Here is a 22324-nt window from a genome sequence, read left to right as displayed (position 1 = left end):
AAATCACCCTTTTAATAATAATAAAAACATAAATGTTCATATGAAATGTTCTTAAACCGCACAACTGTTTATATTAATAATTCTTAAAGCTAAATACATGCGATTTATAGAACAAGAAAGTTTATAGTTTGTTGAATATCCGGCAACCCTGTAATTTTTCGGACCGGCATTCATGAAATGTTGGCACACAAACTGTCGATTTTCTTCTGATAAAAGAATAATTTCAGGTACTTACATATTCGATGCACAGACACTGAATTTAATTAACTATTTAATAAAATAAGTTATTTGAAAGCTGCTTCTATTTGAGAAGCGTTAGAATTGTAACTTGCTTCTATTTGAGAAGCTGAAAAATAAGTTTGACTTACGTGCTTCTATTTGAGAAGGCAAAGACGAAGTGATTTTAAGGGTAGTTGGGTTTGAATATTTTGAATCTTAAGAACTGACAGGCGCAGAAGATACAATGCAGCAGAAAGAAGGCGTGTCATGCTGATTGAATGTCTTAAAATTAGTGAGATATGTTAGTGAAAATAACAATCATTATTAAAATTATTCTAGAAGGACAAACTATTGTAGAAAATATAATTAATTTTCTACATACTGGGGGGCGGGGAAAATTTAAAATATACACTGATCGAAAAGACCGTTAAGAAAAGGTTTAATCAGAAATTGGAAGAGGTGCTAATTTTATTATGGGGCGAACATATTCACCTTCTGCTGTTTTTACACGTGCAGCGCGAACTTTACCATCCCTTCCAGTCAATAATTCCAATATTCTACCTAGTGGCCAATTTAAAGGAGGGCGATCTTCAGATTGTATGAGAACTAGCTGATTGATTGCCAAGTTTTGTTGGGGTAGTTGCCATTTGGGTCTATGCTGTAGACGGTGCAAATAATCCACAGACCATTTTCTCCAAAACTCTTGTTGGAGTTTGGAACACACTTTCCAATAAGAAAGTCGATTAATAGGGGTCCTAGAAACATCCCTTTCTGGGTAAGAAGTAAGGGGAGTTCCAATCAGAAAATGACCAGGAGTAAGAGGCAAGAGATCATTAGGATCGTTAGAAAGGGGATACAAGGGACGACTATTTAATATGGCTTCAATTTGCACTAATAAAGTTGAAAGTTCTTCAAAAGTTAGGCAAGTATTGCCGAGCAATTTGGTCAAATGAAATTTAGCACTCTTTATAGCTGCTTCCCAGAGTCCGCCCCAATGTGGAGACCTGGGAGGGATTAATTTCCAGGTAATTTCGGTGGAAGAAAGAAAATTCTGAATTTCGTGATTATTTTCTTTGGATTTCAGAAATAAAGATAAGTCTCGTAATTGATTACGAGCTCCAATAAAATTGGTGCCGTTATCAGAGTAAATTATTTGAGGATTTCCTCGACGACTAATAAATCGTTTTAATGAAGCAATAAAAGCTTCCGTGGATAAATTGGAAACAAGTTCTATATGGATAGCCTTAGTTACCATACATATAAAAATGGCTATATAAGCCTTAGTGGTAGGGGCCTTCCTTAATCTAGAGGAGCGAATCATAATAGGACCTGCAAAATCTATTCCGGTCTTAGAAAATGGACGAGCCTGTTGAACTTGATCCAAAGGCAAAGGGGACATTAACTGTGATGCAAATTGAGCATTAAATCTATGGCAAATAACACACTTTTTAATGATAGTTTTAATTCTTCGTATACCATTTAACGGCCAATATCGAAGACGAAAATTTCCAAGGACATTTTGAGCTCCACTGTGTCCTAAACGCATATGTTCCCGATTAATTAGTAGATCGACAACATGGTCATTTTCAGGGAGTAAAATGGGAAATTTCTGAGAAAAACTTAATTCGGTATATTCAAGTCGACCTCCTACACGGAGTATGCTATTTTCATCAAGGAAGATATTAAGAGGAAGTAATTTGGGAGTTGAAATAGATTTTCCCTCCTGTAATAGTTTGATTTCATTGGAAAAAGAATAAGCTTGAACCTGTTTTATAATAAAATCATGGGCATTCTGAAGCTCTTCTACTGTTAAAGGACTGCCAGAAATGTTTATCTTTTTAAATTTGAGAATCACTTTAAAACTAAAAGCGATTCCTTTTTGCATGCTAGAAAATTTCGAAAATTTTAAAAATATAGATTTCCAGAATTGTTCTGGCGATTCAGTAATGGGAAATGATACTTGCATACATTCAGGTACTTCATTTAGAAGTTCAAAAGAATCAATGGAATCAAAATCATTGGTTTGAGATAAAAAGGGAGGACCATGAAACCAGAATTGACGAACATCAGATGAAAAATTTCCACGCGACAAATGATCAGCGGGATTTAACGGAGATCTGATATGTCGCCATGTGGTATTCCTACTATTATCACGAACAGTAAGGACTCGTTTTTTAACAAAAGGAGATATCTCTAATTCAGACCTTTTAACCCATGTTAAGGCAACTAATGAATCGGACCATAAATTAATGGACTCAATTTTGATAGTATCATGTAAAATTTGTATAATCCGAGAAGATAGGATGGCAAGTAACTCCATAGAGCACAGCTCTAATTTAGGAATTGTAAGTTTGTTCTTTAATGGATTGACTCGGGACTTTGCGGCAATTAATCTTGAAGAGAAAGTATTATCATTATAGCTAACCACAAGGTACACACAGGCTCCATAGGCTAGTTGACTAGCATCACAAAAGCCATGTAAGGAAATGGAACATATGGTTTTGTTGTCAATTAAATATCTAGGTATAGACATATTGGAAATGTCAGATAACAAAGAAAGAAACTTTTTCCAACTTTGCAAAATAGAATCGTCAAAAATGGGCGTGTCCCAGGATATTTGGGATTGCCATAGTTTTTGCATAATAAGTTTTCCCTGCACGATTAGCGGATTGATCACACCCAGGGGGTCAAACACAGAAGAAATGAAAGATAAAATACTGCGTTTAGTTAAAACAGCAGGTTCTTGTATATTAGTAGTACGAATAAGTAAGAGGTCAGACAGAGGGTTCCATTTTAATCCTAGTATGTTACTAGGGGAGCCATTAATATTAAAATCAATTTCGTAAGACGAAGTTTGTGATATCGTAGATAAAAATTCAGAAGAGTTGGATTGCCATTTATGAAGCTTAAATCCGTGTTTACCCAAAATAGTATTAAGCTCAGAATATATTGTTTCTAGAGATGAAAAATCGTTAGTACCTGACAAAATATCGTCCATATAGGTTTGTCTAAGTAGAGCATACCGAGCATTAGGGAAGTTAGGATATCTCTCAGCGATATCCTTTAAGACACGCGTAGCCAAATACGGTGCACAATTTTGCCCAAAACTAAGACTTGAAATTTGAATACAGGTGAAGAGATCAGAAGAATTTTCTCTCCATAAGAAATTTTGGAAATGACGTTGTGATGGATTTATATCTATAAATCTATACATCATTTGAATATCAGCACAAAGGACAAATTTGAAACAACGGAACCTACATAATATGTCAAAGAGATTGTCCTGTACTTGGTAACCTTTTGAAGTTAGGTCATTTAAGGACACTCCGGTATCAGTACGGGCACTAAAGTCAAAAACTACTCTCACAGGCGTTGAACTGTGTTTCCGTATTACAGCTCTGTGGGGGATAAAATATTTAAATTCATTAGTAGGATGATTGTAAAAAGATAAAGGGATTACTTGAGCGTGATTTAAAGTAAGATATTCATATATAACATTCTTATAGTTTTGAAATAAAACTGAATCACAATTGAATTTTTTCTCAAGAGAGATAAATCTTTCGCGTGCCATGCAAAAAGACTGCCCCAATTTTGTGGGCATATTTTCAAGGAAGGGCATATCGACCTGGTAACGACCTGACGGTAAAATAATAGTGGTGTTTTTGAATATTTGTTCTGCAAGTTCTTCGCTAGAACAATGATTTTTTGATAGTGGAATAGATTCTAATTCCCAGAAACTTTCCATACGACGGGTCAACTCATCTTCTCTTTCGAATTGAACATCATTAGTTGTAATAAAAGAATAAGAAACATTATTTTGGTTTGAGGAAAAATTTAAGCGGCTCCTAGGTATAGGACCGGCGATAATGTAACCCAGATAAGTTTCAACTAAAGAGGGGGATCTAGGTCCCATATTAATAATATTAGATTTAAGTAAATTAAAATAAATATCAGCACCAAGAAGTAAATTTATAGGCCCAGTTTTAAAGAAAAATGGGTCGGCAAGTTCTGGTATTATATGTTCATGTAATTTTAGAACTTCAGGAGATATAGAAAATTGGGGGAGATTATTTGTTATTTTGTTTATAACAGAACAAGAAACGTTAAAACTAATTGATGGGTTAACAAGAGAACTAAATTGTATATCTAGCACTTCCCTACTTTTAGCACAATTGGTACTACCTAACCCAGAAATATTTACAAATTGTGTTCGAGAGGACAGCTGCAAATTTTTTGCAAAGGAGCTTTCAATGAGACTCATTTGACTAGCAGAATCTAATAGCGCTCTTGCCACCTTTTGTTGACCATTAGAGCATCTGATATTTACAAGAGCTGTAGGTAAAAGAACTATGTTATCAGAAATAGATACAGTATGGAGTGAAGCTTGTTGAGATGAGGGATGAGCATATTCAATAAATTCATTACTTACAGGGTTCATATTTGGAGACAAAGATTTATTTACAATAGGTACATTAGATGGTTCTGTTCCATGATTATTTCCTCTAAAACGAGAGGTCGTATTTATATTTGGAACGTGATTATGCATCTGAGTACTAGGGGATGAGTTTGATTGATTATCAAAATGTAAATAAGTGTGGTGAGGTTTCCCACAAGTGGAGCATCTTTTTAAGGATTTACATTGCGGTATTGCATGAGTGTTACTAAGGCAATTTATGCAATATTTCTTAGATTTGACAAATTGATATCTTTCTAGGGGTTTCAAAGTTAAAAATTTCGAACATCCATAAATAAGATGATTAGACTCTTTACAATAAAAACAATTAGCACGGAAGTTGTAAGATTGACGTTGAAGGTTATTTACATTAGAAACTAATGCAACCTTATTTTTTCGGCTGTCAGTGTGTCTGGAATAAAATTTGGAAGAATTGGGTTCAAAAAGATTTAAATTTTCTAAAACGGATTGTCTTTTATTCAAAAATTCAAAAAATTCTTCCGCAGTAGGAATGATTCCTGTATCTCGCTCGCTCTCAAACGCTTTCCTACAATTGAAGTCAAGTTTTTGTTCTAGCAAAAATATAATTAAACCTTCAAATTTTATTTGAGGAGTATGACCTGTATTATTTATTAAATCGAAAGTTTTACGAGAGGTAATATAGAATTCCTTCAAATCGTTTGCTGTGCTTTTTGATAAACTTTTTTGTTCTACCAAAGTTTGGTACAAAGAAATTAATAACTTAAAATTATCGTCATATGTCTTTTTTAAAATATCTAGAGCAACGTTTAAATTCTGATTAGTTAGGCTCAGACTGGAAATTAAATCTAAAGGAGGACCGCGCAGTAAGCTTTTTAGATAATAAAATTTTTCCCCGTCAGTTTTTAATTTAGAGTTATTCAGCACTACCGCTGAAAAAAGATCGAAAAATGAGGGCCATTCTTGAGCCAACCCTGTAAAAGGTTTAATGTTTATTTTTGGCAAAACAACATTAGAGGATTCAATAATATCACTATTGGATAATTTTTTCTTGAGATTTTCAATATTGGATCCAAGTTGTGCAATAGCAATCTCGAAACGATCTGAAACTAAATTTTCTGCATTTACTTCTACATCGCTAAAATCTTCAAGTGCAATTATATCACTTTGAAGATTTTTGTAACTTTCGTAGGTACTTAAAATATTTTGTAGTTTTACATTTAATATGCAGATTTCCTCCGATCCATCAAGATTTTTGATATAGGATTCGATCCTAGACAATTGAATTTTACAACCTTTACGTTTATTTTTTATAGCGGTTAGATCCATTTTAAAATACGAAAGAATTAAAAGCCACTAATCAGAAATTAAGAAATGCGCTACGCAACAAATATATGAATATAAGCAAACTGGTAAAATTCAAATTAATTATTAATAATCATTAAAAACCTAGAAAATAATAGACAGAAAATAAAATATTACCAGTTAAAATGATAATATCAATAATAATATCACGAAAATCACAATGCAGATATCGATTATAAAAATAAAACAATAACAAACAGTTCAAAATATATAAAACAAAATATAAATACTCAATATATTATGTAGATAAATACTCAAATTCAGGTATGATCGTAAAAATGAATTCTTAAAATTACAAATGTTCACGAAAACGTTTTAAAATAAACTTGCAACATCAGGTAGTGTTTATTTACCAAACACCCCAAAAGGTTTGTAAGTAGGCAGGTATAAAGATCTTTCGGCAAGACTTATAAAATCAGTCACTAAATGCCGATAAAGCTAATGTTTTTAACACAATCACAACAGATGGTGTAGAGATAAAGGAACTGGACTGTTAGTTCTGTTACTATCGCGTACTTAGGGTTGATGCAGTTTCAACAGGGTTGCCGGTTCGCAAAAATTTCTGGAAACCGAACACTCCCGACAAAGTTTTAAAATTATTTTGTCCGTTATAAAATCACTGTCACTGTTTTGAGTTTTTCATAAAAGATTGTTCAGGTGCACTCGAAGGTGATTAGCGGCATAAGTTTAGAAATTGATAAAACAATTGTGAGCAAAAAGTAATAGAATAATTATGATAAAAATGTCATTTTGACAAATAACGTGCTAGCTATTGAAAAGTAATAGAATTATTATTAGAGGAATGTCATTCTGACAAGAAATCCGGCTCGATAATGACCAAAACAAATGTAGGGGAAAGGATGAGGTAGCTGGTTCGATGATTTAAAAGTAAATATTTGAAAAATTATAGTCCCATCTTCCTACATTTGGTAGATAAAAAATAAATAAAACCTCGAAGGACCAGCGACCATTAGGTCGCAAAATTGCGGATTAGTAATAATATAGTGGATAGTAAAGTTAAAAGTAGAATAATTAAAATAAGAATTAAGCTAGAAGTATTTTTATTGTATTATTTACATGCATAAATAGTAGAATCGGGATTGCCAACAAATCACCCTTTTAATAATAATAAAAACATAAATGTTCATATGAAATGTTCTTAAACCGCACAACTGTTTATATTAATAATTCTTAAAGCTAAATACATGCGATTTATAGAACAAGAAAGTTTATAGTTTGTTGAATATCCGGCAACCCTGTAATTTTTCGGACCGGCATTCATGAAATGTTGGCACACAAACTGTCGATTTTCTTCTGATAAAAGAATAATTTCAGGTATAGTCGACACGTAATTTCGTGAGAAAATTTATAGGAACCAGAGGAGTAAAATACTACTAAAATGGCAACACTGTTAGAGTTACCACTACTTTATTGAACAGTAGCGTAGATATCTAATTTTTAATTAAATAAAAGTTTTTATTTTTATTTAAGAAAAAGTTTCATTTTCTATAAAGTTTAAATAAAAAATATTGGTGTTGTTAACTTCTGTGATATATCTAGGAAGTGATAACACTAATCGACTCGGCTAAATAGAACTTATTGTAAAATAACAATACCTATAAAAAATTGTTAATAAAAGTAATTATCACATACAATTAAATAAATTTTTTATGTACAAGTATTTTAGTATACAAACGTTTTAATAACACAACTGCTCATAAGTTTTAAAACTTATGATCACATTTTATCCCTGATAACTTAGTTATTGTAATAAAAAAAATAAAGAATTAATTTTTTAAATTATATACAGCGTATTCTATTAACAACTTTGGTTTGACACCGTGTGAGAGAAGACTTAGTATCTCAATAATTTAAAAATGGGTAATAGGTCTAAAACTTTTATGAACATCTTTTTTATATATCTAGCAGGTATTTTATAATAACCTAACCTGTACTTTGATTATTTTAAATTAAATTATGTTGTATGTTTTTGTTCTATCATGAAGTGTATTTGTACTCTATTTTCAAAGATATATAAGCAAAACAAGAATTTGTACAATTACAATAAAAATAAAGGTTTCAACTAACACCTAGTTGGAAATAAGAACTTAATAATCTACTCATAATCACTGTTATCACTAGTATCAGTTGTATCTTCTATATTTATAGTTCATTTGGTTAATGCTGGTAAATATTTAACATAGTCATTTTCCACTGCGATTACATGTTTGATTACACTTTTCCAGTTGGTTGCTGTGATCTTTGTGACTTCTCTTCTAATTAACTGGAGAGCAGTAGACAAAAATTTAGGAGCCACGTTTCTTCTTCTTCTATTACCTTTAAGTTGTGTCCATATTAACTCTATTGGGTTCAATTTACAATAGTAAGGAGGAAGTAATTGTAATACTGGGCATACCAAGCACGGTATGCCAATTACTGCGAGTACAGTTATCAACAACATATTCCTTCTGGTACTGTCTACTGTCAACAATCTCCAACAATTCCTTTTTACTATATGATGCTTCAAAGTACAAATCTTTCTCAAACAAATTCTTGAATTTGTAATTTGTTTCAAGTAATATTTGGAATTTTCTCATTAATCTTGAATAGTATGATACGTTGTCCATGATAATCACACTATATTTAGGTAATCTCGGAAGAAGAGGTTCCTTTAATATTTTTTTGTAGGTATTAATAATACATCATCGATCCATCTATTTTCTCCACCGCAGTGTAAAATTATAATTCTCTGTCCTGTCATGTAGGTAAGATGTTTCTCCTATAGTCTTGTAGCAGATTGCTTTGGACACTCTGATAAACATGTTTCTACAATTGCTTCTGATTTAGACAATTTAGAACACAATTCTTCATAAACATGTTTCAGCATATGTTTGGATGGTATCATCAGAGAGGTATTGAAAATGTCGCTTACATTTTACTACACGGCTTTGTAAAGATATTCCAATTGATTAGAGGGTTCCGCTGGCTCTTCAGCTGCAGAAGTTAGTTTTATAAAAACTAACTTCTGTTTTTTTCTTAAAAAAAAAACATTAAACGTTTACATCTATGGTTCCTGAGTTGAACTTTTTTTATACTTCATTTCCATCATATTGTAGCTGAAAGCATTATAATTGACGCTCGAACTTCTTGTGCGATATATATGTATATATATATATATATATATATATATATATATATATATATATATATATATATATATAGATTTTTCAAACCATGATTCACAAATTGAACCCTCCTATCCTCATGATAATCTAGATTCACGTCTTTATTTTTTTTACAGATATTAATAATAAATCGTCGATGCATCTATTTTCTACACCGCAGTGTAAAATTATAATTCTGTCCTTTATTGGGCGGTAATGAATTAGAACACTTTTTGTTATTATTCGTCCAACTTTTTTCACGGTGTCATGAATACCATACCAGGTTTCATCCAAATAAACAATATTTCGTTTAAAAATAAAGTTTAAAATAATATAAAATATTATACCTGCCTACCCAATTGTAAACCACTGGACGGTCGAAACGAAATTTATTGGGATAAACTAGTTTATGGTTTCGGTTGCTCAGGCAAAAATTGTTATCTTACGCAAAGAATGCATCGATGATAACTTTATCTGAGCGACTGTACATATTTTACCAGGCTCATCTAAATGTAAATATCGATGAGAATATTAAAACTTTGTATTATTATACATCTTAGTCATTGATAATTTTGCAGTTAATAACTACTCCTGGTAGAGTACTTTTATTTTATTTTTTATTGTCTGCTTTTATTACAGATAAATATATTTTTACACAGTCTCACCGAAATACGAGGCGACTATACTTACATATTCGATGCACAGACACTGAATTTAATTAACTATTTAATAAAATAAGTTATTTGAAAGCTGCTTCTATTTGAGAAGCGTTAGAATTGTAACTTGCTTCTATTTGAGAAGCTGAAAAATAAGTTTGACTTACGTGCTTCTATTTGAGAAGGCAAAGACGAAGTGATTTTAAGGGTAGTTGGGTTTGAATATTTTGAATCTTAAGAACTGACAGGCGCAGAAGATACAATGCAGCAGAAAGAAGGCGTGTCATGCTGATTGAATGTCTTAAAATTAGTGAGATATATTAGTGAAAATAACAATCATTATTAAAATTATTCTAGAAGGACAAACTATTGTAGAAAATATAATTAATTTTCTACAGCTATTACACATACATTATTGCTATGCTGACATTTATGTTTAATTTTTCGTTTTATATCTAAAATGTCTTTGCTGTAGCGTGATGAAGGTTTCTCACTTGCAGTAGTTCCTTTTTTGTTCGCATCTGGGGTATGAAAAGGATATGTTAAATCGAGTTATGTATGTTATAATAAACGAAGAAAAAACTTTGGACTGTAGGTGATGTTCTTTAAAGGTTCGTACATATTTTTTACATTTATCTCTGATAGTAGATAAATTTTCTTTTTGTCCAGTCTCCGTGTATAATGACTTTGCGGCATTTGAATGAAGAAATGTGAGCTTGTGAAATGAAGGGTGTGTCATTACGTATTTTCCGGCAGTCGAATTGTATACATAAAAGAAGCTACATGTGATGGACCTTGTTGATGTCGAGGAGATTTGTATCTTGATTTCCACTGTCACTAGCAGTACTGTGGTTGGATAAACCAGCTTGTGGAATACGACTGCGTCGTCTCTGGACAGGAGTAACGCTAATGAGGCTTGATAAATATGAATCCTGCTCATCTTTGGTCTTCATATTATTAAACATATTGAGTAAGTCAGAACGTTCTTCTTGTGTTACTACATAGAACCATCGGTAACGTTTACACCTACAACCAAGATTGAAGTCATAAGCATTGATAAAACAACTTGTTGTTATCGAAGAACTTACCTACAGTAATTTCTTGTTGTTCGGGCTAAAACATCCTTATCACCTTTATGCGTTTTGTGAGCAATTAGCTTGCTTCTGTTGTGTTCTGCTTGTACCTTCTTTTTGTTAGTGTTACATGTGTGTTCCCATGCAAGATTATATGTATTTTATTTGTCAGTCTTAATTCGGGTTTCATTGCTAATGTGCTTCTTCCTCTTAGTCTTTTTATGGTAGCCATCTCTGGCCGTCGCTGTTTTTTGGACTGTTGCGTTTACGTGTGGTGTGAACGTTAAACCTTGGTTAAATATGACTCCTGTGTATATGGTAGCATCGTTCTGCCATTATTGCACTGTTAGCTGTTTTTCTGTCCTATTTTTGAAGATATCCGCCTGAGTGTTTTGAGGATTTATGGCTATTTTCTATTGGGTACTCCATTTTTCTACTACTACATATTCTTTTACTGTATCCAGGACAGTCCCTAGGTCCAGCTAGATCTTATCTTTTACAACTATATCCATATTTTGTCTTTTTTGACTTTAGAAGATCATAAATCATTCATTGTGAATGAAGCAAGATTTTTTGAAATTGTTTGTTTCGCCTGTTTGAATCATTTTGGCTTTCTTACTATTTTGTTTGGTTTCGTTGAATAAGCTAACTCGTATTTTTAAGACTTTGGTTGGAAAATCTTTATACAGGATTTAAAGATATTTTGTACCTCTAGTCTTATAAAAACACCCAATAAATATAATATATTACCAACTCAATTAGGTTATAATATAATAACCTAAAATTCGTTAGTGATGTAATTTTCGTTTACGTTTATTATACCCAGGAAGGTTGTCAAGAATGGAATATTGTCTTAAATTATACAAGACTACATCCTTTTTCGCGTAATTGACTAATTATATGTAAGGAGTAAATTACCCTCTCATAATCTTTAAATATAGAAAACGGTGTACGTGTTTTATATAAAACATTATTTGAAAACTCTTCAGTAATTACTAAGAAAGCACCGACGACGACGGGCCACAATTTTGTCGTGTAAATTATAGGAGACTACTTTGTTGCAAGAAATCTGAAAATTGTGGTTATTTTTAGATTACTAGTCGTTCTAGACCTCTGGTGGATCACGCTTTTTAAATATAATGTATTTATGTATTTATTATGAGAAGGTCACTGATCACGATATCCAAAAACAGTGGTTTTAGTTAAATACACTCTAAATAAAATCTTTTATACCTTTATAATACCTCTTCATATAACCTTCATAATAAAGAAAATCCAAGATCTTTAACAAATAATATTTTGTTTTTATATATCTACAGCTCGCTTAACACATTATTCTAACACTTTTTCAAATTACCAACGCCTTTATTGATGTTCATAAATCCAAGAAATAGCTTTTTACAACAGAAAAGATCTCGTACTGTACTACGTTCATTCCCAATTAATAAATTAATTAATTTTTAACCAATGATAAACTACGAGGACACGACACACCCACCGATCAGTGCGACCTCAAGCTTATCTTGGGAATGAACGTATTATAGACCATTTGCTAAATCAGAAATGTTGAGTCATACAAGTACTGTGGAGTTACAATTACTAAAGAAGGCTCTAGCTCTAGATATAAACATCTGAATCTATGAGACCATAGTCGCAATCATCGCAACTTATGGAGCTGAGGTCGATCAAGTGACAGAATGTTTAAAAAAAGCTACTGTCAATGGAAATGCGGCTTTGGAGACATTGCTGTAGGATAACATCATCATCATCATCAACCTTGGTCTCCACTGTAACATACGTTTTGTCCATCGGTTGTCTGATATTCTGGCGACATGTCCTGCCCAATTCTATTTTAACGATGCGATTTTTTCTAAGGCATCTGTTCTTTTTGTTTAACGACGTATTTCTTACGTATTCTTTCTCTCATATCCATCTGAGACACGTGAATCTTATTAACTACCTTTTTTGTGAGTGTTAATGTTTCCGTTTCATAAGTGAGTACAGGTAACACACATTTGTCAAAGATTTTTCTTTTGAGGCATATGGGTAAATCCGATTTAAATACATAGTTTAATTTACCAAACGCTGTCCAGGCTAATCCTATAAGACGTGGGAGCTCACATGTCTGGTTATCTCGGCCCAACCAAATTTCATGTCCTAAAGCACTGTCCTTTAGCACTAAATTAGTCATTATTTGTGTCTTGTTCATATTAATCTTTAGTCCGATCTCCAAGAAAGCTTGATGTAATTATTATTGTATCATCCATACGATCAGCTATAAGGACGATGTCATCTCCAAATCTCAAATGACTGAGCTTCTCTCCATTTATGTTGATACCATGCTCATTCAGATGTGCCGTCTTACAAGTATGTTCTAAAAGCGTCGTGAACTACTATTACTGAATTACTACCCTGTATTCTTCCTTGCATTTTTAATTGCAACAAGTTATAACGCTCGCCCCTCGTGACATGTCCCAGATATTGCAGTTTTCTGACTTTAATTGTATTTAAAACCTCTTTATCTTCTCCCATTCTTCTCAACACCTCGACATTCGTGATTCTATCCACCCAACTTATTCTTAATATCCTACTGTAGGCCCATAACTCGAAAGCTTCTACTCTGTCCGAAACATCTTTCTTTAATGTCCAAGCCTCCCATACCCATAAAATAATACGCAGAACACGTAGCATCTCAGAAGTCTTATCTTTAAAGAAATGGAAATGACCCTGCTGCAGAGTCCTTTTTTCAGTTCGTTAAAAGAATTTCTTGTCTGTCCTATTCTGTTATGTATTATTGTAGCGATGGTCTATTCGGCATTCTGTCAATGCTTTTAACATTTTCTGATGGCTTATGGTATCGAATGCTTTCTCGTAGTCGACAAATATCAGTGCCAATGGTATGTTGACTTCTCTATCAGGTTCTTTATCACTAGTAAGTGGTCGTTAGTGCTGTATCCCGATCAAAATCCAGCTTGTTCTCTAGGCTGATAGAAGTCTAATTTAGCGTCCAGTCTTTTTTAACACTTTACGATAAAATAAGAGATACTGGCAGGAATGGATATTTTATACAGCAATAATTGACACGATTGACACCAAGAGTTTGAGATGGTATGGATATTGGATATGTAAGCCGTATGAATGGAGATATGTGGCCAAAGAAAATGGAGTGGATACCAGTGCAGAAAAAACAAGAAGAGGACGACGCTCGAGAAAGACATGGTAGAAAGACTATCTAGATTTAAAAAGACTGGGTAAGGTATACAGCCCTAAAGAATGACTCACAGAATCTGTATTGTTGAAAATCTATTAACACTAACCTCTTCTGTTTCCAATGAAAATTTTAATATGTATGTTTGGATATGTGGTTAAAACTTTGATATGTCTACGATCGGTTTGTAATACTTCCACAAGTTTCTAATAATGAACCTTCAATTATCCTTAAACGTGAATAATCAAAGTCTTTCCTTTAATTCACAATGCAAATTTCCGTTAAGGTTAAATTCTCCAATATTTAGTTTTTCCAAAGAAATTTATAGCAAAATCCTCTCATTAAATGTAATACATGTTTTTTTCTCTGTTGGCTCTTGGAAGAATATGATGGGATTTAAATATCATGATTTTAGCACAACAAACTCTTATCTTTTGCTGCTGGAGAAGTCTCTTGAAAAGCTCATAATGAATTTTATGTATTGATGTGATATTATGTGATATTGTGTGATAATCACGTGACAATGTTGCTATTCACTGTTTTAATATACATTTTTTGTTTCAGGTATGTACGATTAAATGGTTTAGACATATCTAGATTTCATTCTGCAAGGTAAAGTAAACGATGTATTTTATTAACACTTTTGTTTAATATTTCTTTATAATATTTTCTTAAAAATCCATCAGATCAAAATATGAATCAAATTAGGTATATATAATTAGATCTTATAAGAAGACGTATATATTCAGTTAGTATTAAAAATAAATTAATCATTGTTGACTAATTTTTGAAGAGTAAGCAATAATGTTTTGTGGACAATTAGGTCAAGTGTGGACGTCAGTTGCAAACAATAAATACTAAACATAAATTCAGAAGTTCAGAAGACTCGCTGGATCTTTGTAGACTTAATATAGGACTCCACTTCCTCATCTAAGACAGACTAGATGAGGAAGTTTTATCCTCGACGCGGCAGTCTCCATGGCTAATAGGGAACTTCCTGTGCTTATATAGGGCAACAGGACAGGTGTGAATAAGTAATTAAGGTATAATCTAATGGCACCCAAGAATCAACTGAGATTATGGCATAGCGGCAACAACTGTGCCATTAACTGTAGATTTGTGCCATTTAACATGACACACAAGTACATTCACATCCATACCATGCAATTGCAAACATCATCGTGTCCACATGATGCATGGCACAGAGGAGAAAATCTACACCGTGCAATCTGCAAATCACCAGATAGCCGCAACACAACTAACTCATTTGTTGGCGATATTTATTCTGCGACTCCTGCGCTACTCAATCCCGAGGTGTACACTATCGTGCCCATATGATGCATGGTACAGAGAGAAGGGTTTTGCCTAAACATGCACAGAGATCTCGTGAACTATGGTTATAATGGTCTTGGAACGGTATAAGTTCACTGCCGTGCTTAACAGCAATTCGTTCCAACTCGTGGAGATAAAATGGACACTAAGACATTAAATTAAAAGATGACCCAGAAGAGAGCTCGGAAAAACTCTCAAAGTTGGGTTGCTGCCGATGTAGTCTCTAGAGTTTAGAGTTTATTTATTTAACTACATAACAAATACAAATATTGTTTGTAGCAAGTCAAAAAAAAAATACATAGTGTATAAAAAAGGAATATAAAACGCAACTTAAACATATCACAAACAGGAACACATATTGAATAGAAGAAGATTTATGGCAAAGTTACGGTAAGCAGTTCAGTGGATGTTCCGCAATGAGTAATTATATTCTTCTGAGCAGTAAAAACAATGTTTCAGAAAATATTTGTGTATAACTTTTTCGAAACTATTACAGCTTAGCTGTTTAATACTTTTTGGTAAAATATTGTGATAGATATAATTTAGGCAATTTTTATCTGAAACATGTAATCTACAGTGATTTGTTCATAGGTAGTGACAATTTCGCGTATTATGAACGTGGACATCAGACTGCTTTATTAAATGGGCACATTTTCTGTGAATTTCAGTTAAAACTTGAAATATCAACAGAATAGGTAGCGGCATAATTTTGAATTTGATAAGGAAAGTCGGCAGTGTTCTAGATAACTAATCCCTGCTAAAACTGAATTGTTGAATTGCCCAATATGATTACACCATAGTTTAGGTGAGAGTGGAGTAAAGAAAAATGTGTCATTTTTAATGTTTCAACGTTGACAACTCGTGCTAGTTGGCGAGTTGGCGAAATAATGGACATAATTGCTTTTTTTAAGTTGTGAGATACGAGCCGACCAGTTCAGACGATTATCTATGGTTATTCCCAATAGTTTAACAGTATCTTTGTTATCTGGATCATCGTGTAAATTACTTGCAGATATAACCAAATTTTGCGTTTTATCAGTTATTTTTTAGTTTGTTTGCAGCAAACTATGTGCTAGATTTAGTAGAAACTTCCTCTTGAGACATTTTTAAATCATTATTTTTTCCTGATATAACGTATGTCGTATTACCTGCGAATTGTATGGATTTGTACGGAAATATGAATTTAGGCAAATCGTTGACATAAATAATAAACAAAAGAGGTCCTAAGACCGAACCTTGTGGGACTCCACGTTTTACGGATAGAAAATCGGAGAGATGACCTTTAGACACTACCGTCTGGTGTCTGCCACATAGATAAGAAGTTATAAGCTTAAGAGGGATACCTCTGATTCCATAATAATTTAATTTGTGAAGCAAAATGTTGTGTGAAACGTAGTCAAAAGCCTTCGACACATCGCAATGAGAAATTGCTCTGCGATTGCCGCGTTCAAGCCACTCAATCACCTAGCTCACAACACTAAATATCGCGTTCGTAGTAGAATGAGCACTTCTGAATCCATATTGTGAGTTGCTAAAGTAATGATTTGACTCAAAATAGAAATAAAACTGTTGTTTGATAACCTCTTTAATCACTTTCCCAAAAGTAGCTTATGGTTATGGGTCTGTAATTGTCAGTTTTTGAGGAATCACCTTTTTTGTAGATAGATAATACTTTTGAGTATTTTAATACCTCTGGAAATACTCCAGTTGATAGAATTAAATTAATAAGATGAGTGAAAGGTGATAAAACTATTTGGTAAGTTTCTTTTAAAATTTTGCTATTAATTTCGTGAATGTCCCTACAATTAGAATTACTAAGAGGCTTTATTATTTGACAGACCTCTTTTTCCACAACGGGATGAAATAAAAAGGACTTGCTCGGAGAAGGATAATTTCTATAATTGAAGAAGACATCGACATTACTAGTGGGACGAGATGTAATTATATTCTCTGCAATTGTAGTAAAAAATTGATTCAGTTTGTCTGGAGGTAGATCAGGTTGTACCGAACTGGATCTTGTGTTGTTTCTTTTGAAATTTAATATTTTCCAACAGTCTCTAGGTTTATTGTTGGAATTATTAATCAAATTACAGTAAGCTGAATTTTTTAGCAATTTGTAATTGCCGATTATATTCAAATTTTTGTTGTTTATATACTTCGACCAAATCGGGATCCTTAGTGGCATCTGCAATATGTTTAACAAGAGAAGATTACCTTTAGGTAGCAACTCTAGGGGTTCTAAAATAACCAGTCTCTGAAGATTTTCTGTGGTGGAATACGTTGGTGTATTTGATCAACCTATTAATGAGTTGTACAGCAAGAGATGAGGGCTTGTGGCTCGGTGATACTCCTCCATACCGGATAAGTGTATGCGCCTAGTAAACGGTTACTATTTAGATGCTTTTGTTTCACTTTGCCTGAATTTGATTTAATTGCTAACAATTTAAAATTTCTATCTACTTTTGTGTTGTCGAAATAGTTAAAAACATCAAATATCATTTAAGGTGATTGTTTTTATTTTTAATGTTTTATTTTAATCGTAATTTTATCAGCACAGCAGACCTCGACCTCTTCGTCACAACAACGCGCTATACACTTTTATGTCTATAATTAATTATTGTAAAACAATTATAATTACGACAAATATTGATTTATGTACATTGTATCTATCTGTAATAATATTAACTTAAACATTTGGATATTTCTGTCATTATATCCCAACATCAATTATTAATTTGTATTTCTAATTAATTTATTCACTTCAATTAATAATTCAGCCCGGGATGTGATGTGACATTCATTTGGTTTATATTGCTATTATCTATTTGGCCGTCGATGTTTAATTTTACCACATTTTACTTGGTGTCTGGGATTTTTTATTTAAGTTATTCTTGTTACAGATTAATGAGTTGAGTTTTTCAGAATTATTTATTAGTTATTTTAGTCTTATAGTCATTTATATTTATCTATATCTTTCTTAATTTTCTCGGTGTTTATACATTAATATTATACAAAGTATACAAAAAAGAACAGCACAGAAATAATGAAAATCATACAAGCATCTACTAAAACAATTCAAAGAATATCACAAACATATACAAAACAATCATTATGTAGAGCTGGTTCCTAAAAAAACTGATACGACTCTGAAAGCGTATTTTGTAGAAAATTGAGCAGTGTATTTTGAAGGATAAATACTTATTATTTACACACAGTCACTGTTACTGCCAAATCTTAAAATTTGTCAGATAACTTATTCTGTTCAACCGGAAAAAGGGCTTCACTTGCTAGCAAAGAACTAAAAGCAAGAATTTTAACGAAATTAGAAGATGGTTGGTCACTATCTGCCGTAGCGAATCATTTTAACGTTTTAACGTAAGCAAAACAACAGTTTTTAATAATAACAAAAGATGGAGAGAACAAGAAACTCTAGAAAGAAAGAAGATTCTGGAAGACCAAAAATATCTACCGCTCATGAAGATCGTACGCTTTTGGTGAGATTAGAAGAGAATCCTTTTGAAAATGATAAAACTGCAAGAATTATGTCACACAGATTCCGGAAAGAAAGACGACAACTTGGCGCAGAATTAAAGCATCGCCTCTTAGGTACCGAACTGTAGCAAAAAAACAAGCTCTTACACCACAAAAGAAGCAATCAAGACTTATATTTACTTTAAACCATCAGCTACAAAATCAAGATTTTTGGGACATGGTAATATTTACAGATGAGAAAATTTTTCCGTCTTCTAAAAACGGCAAAATTGGGGTGTATAGACCAGATAATAGATTTAATCCTCTATATGTTGATAGATATCGAGCAGCTGGTTACTTTAGCGCCAATGTATGGGGATAGATTTCATCTAGAGGAATGAGCAAGGTATGGCGTATTGATGGCAAGTTTGTTAGGACAGCCATACAGCAATACAGAGAAAACCTAACATATGATCTTTGAATTCAGAGCTCTAGACTAAGACTGATCTTATATAAAATGTTTTTATGTTCATAAGTGTTTTCCTAGCTTGATTCTTGATAGAATTTTTTTTTGGTTACGCAGGCTGTTGATATTATTTGCTCCCAAATATTGAATTTAAGTTACCTCTTCTATTATTGGTCCCTTAGCATACAAATGTACGTTTGTTGATATCTTTGAAAATACTAGAATTTTAGTTTTGGAAACATTTAGATGTAAACCGAACATTTCATTGCCACATTTATTATATTTTGTAGTTCTTGTGCGTTGCTTGCTATTATTATGGTATCATCAGCGTACCTGATGTTGTCTATGCTGGTTCCGTTAATCTTGATTCCACCTTGAATCTCCTCTAATGCTTTTCTGAATATAGCAAACTGATTCGTAGGCTTCAGCAATATCCAAGACTGGTGCTGATAAATAGTTCCTTCTAGTTTAGTTATTTTGTACACGTACATCTGTTACTGCAGATATTGGCCATCAAGTTATTCTGGTTTTTATTCGAATCGACTGCTTAAAACTTTAAAACCATGAGATTCTTCGTCTACCAGGCCTTCGTTTACCCTTGATCTTTTCTAGAAAAATTAGTAGCCTTTTTTCGTTAAAAGGCCATAAATATTGAAGTTTCTTGGTTTTTATGGTCTTTAAAGCTTCCAGTTCTGTTTCTTTCTGTTTTGCCTTGAACTGTTCAAAGTTTCAAAGTTGTTCAAGACTTATTTGAATGGTCACTAAGCTGTGACGTCAGAGTGGAAGTGGAGGGGGTGTCTGATGCGACCTTCTATGTACCTACTTACATTATTCTTCCCACATTCCTTAAATACCGATAAACAGCGGAACGGGCCGCGCTAGCCTTTAGCCGGAATCAGACAGCTCGTGGAATGGCACTCTTCGCTGGTTTACGTTGGTAAAGAGAAACAGAAAAACAATGTTAATGATCACAAAAGACACAATGGTTGGCACAAATATTTTCTTTTTGGTAAATACACTCGACCTACCTCAAAATATATTCGGACCATTCCAATGGTGAGTATCGAGGATTAAGTCTGTTGTACGCCATCAGTGTTGGCGGTAAAAGTTTTATTAAGTTGGGTAACACAATGATAAAAATTCCAACACAACGTTTGTTAGACTACTCCATAGTAACATTACCACGACACTGACCATACCTCCCTAGCTGCGTCCGAAGGGTATATACCGTGCATCAGCTTCCGATTTTCTTTTGAACCGGGTCGGTTTACCGACAAACAAGGGGATAGCACGAGCTGGTCATAAATAGACAATTTCGCCCTATCACAGGGATCGTACCACAAATATTGAAAGGAAATACGGTATTCCACTTTGTGTTGATTCCCGTCTTTATATTTTGTCTTTTTCTATTACGTATTTTCTATTTATCTTGCCGCTATCGCCGATGAAGAATGCCACTCCACGTTCTGTGAGATCGCTCCGATAAATAGACAGTTTTGCCCTATCCGAGAGATCGTAACCCACAAATATTCAGGGTAAAAACAGTATTCCATGAAGGGTTGGTTCAAGGTTTTATATTTGTTCTTTTTTTTATTCTGTATTTTCTATCTCTCTTCGAATGCCACTCCACGTTCTATCAGATCGCACCTTTAGGTATACCTATAATATACATTTGTAATACATGTGTAATATTGTTAACTAATTTTGTGTTTATTTTCCTGTTTTCGTATTATGTACATATTGCATTCATATTCCAAGAACAGTTAAAACTGGAGAATACTGTTTTCTATAGCATGTTCATATTATTTTTCCATATATATTTACATTTAGATCAAATTGTCTCACTTTGATAAAAGTGTATTGATTTTTCTCTGTGTAGACATATATTTTATGAAACGTAAATAATTTTTTATAATTTTCGCATAAAAGTCGTTCATTCATAATTTGGAACTTAAAAGATAAAATTCTCTAATCGAAGTTGCAACTCCGACTTCGTAGACGTACTATTAAAGTATTAACTATATTGACTGCCCTAGATGATTATAATAAAATTCGTATTTTATAGTTATAAAATTTGTATATCAAGAACCCAGACATAGAATTATAGATGATAATAGACACATAATTGTAATACAACCAGCAGACCTTCGAAAAAAAACCCCAATCGTAAGGTTCTATATATCGATATCGGACGATCATTGTTATTACCGGTGCTCTTTTACCTTTCATTAGTGAAATAGAGGGACATTTTTTTATTTGGAACTTGCACGAACCCTATAGTTATAACCCGAAGGCATATAATTTTGTTTTGGTCATAACTAGCCAACTTAGTTTTTACGATGTTGTTCAATTTGAATCAAAACTATAATGAAACTTAGTTAAAAAAAAACTGCTCCAAAAAAGTAATGAATGCGCTTGTTTCGAGAATACAAATATGTATACGCATATAATATTAATATGAGGTATTTGAAAGATGCCGAAAAACGTTGAATTTACCTTTCACATTATATTATAATCTCATTTCACGGGAAATGCTTCCACGAAGGCGGCATTGGGTGTATGTATTTATATATAGCGTTAACAAGAGGCCCATTGCTGAATGGATAGTTTCCATCGTTTTCTGTTCTTAACTGTCAGCTCCCAATTTCGTGATTCCCATCTCTCTGAAATCTTCCATCACTATATCTTTTCATTTCTTTCTAGGTCTTCCTCTCATTGTTTGCCCTCAATATTCAGGTACTACCAACCAATATTCTTGACTTATCTATTATCTTTCGTTCTTTCTAGATGACCAATCGATTTTAGTCTACGTTTTTTCACTACTTTTGTTATTGGAGGGTTAGCATACAATTGGTACACTTCTTCATTAGTTCATCTTCTCCATTCTTCCTCTCCTACTTTTCCACGAAACATTCTGCGAAGTATCTTTCTCCGCATA

At 33.0% G+C, this 22324-nt stretch overlaps 1 protein-coding gene across 1 annotated transcript in view; it reads right to left on the bottom strand.

The window, feature by feature from the left end:
• Positions 1 to 658: 658 nt before the first annotated feature.
• Positions 659 to 22324, bottom strand: part of LOC140446596 (uncharacterized) — an 86815-nt gene continuing 65149 nt past the window's right edge. Inside the window, exons 3-4 of the mRNA XM_072539165.1 lie at positions 10620 to 10862; positions 659 to 5219 (exon numbers count right to left, since the gene is read on the bottom strand). Of these exons, the coding sequence (XP_072395266.1) occupies positions 659 to 5219; positions 10620 to 10862 (4804 nt within the window). The remainder of the gene's footprint in view (positions 5220 to 10619; positions 10863 to 22324) is intronic.

Source organism: Diabrotica undecimpunctata, chromosome 7, assembly GCF_040954645.1.
Source record: "Diabrotica undecimpunctata isolate CICGRU chromosome 7, icDiaUnde3, whole genome shotgun sequence".
Classification (NCBI taxonomy): Eukaryota; Metazoa; Arthropoda; class Insecta; order Coleoptera; family Chrysomelidae; genus Diabrotica; species Diabrotica undecimpunctata.
The sequence above is the reverse complement of the archived record's forward strand: the minus strand, read 5'-3'. Positions and strand labels throughout refer to the sequence as shown.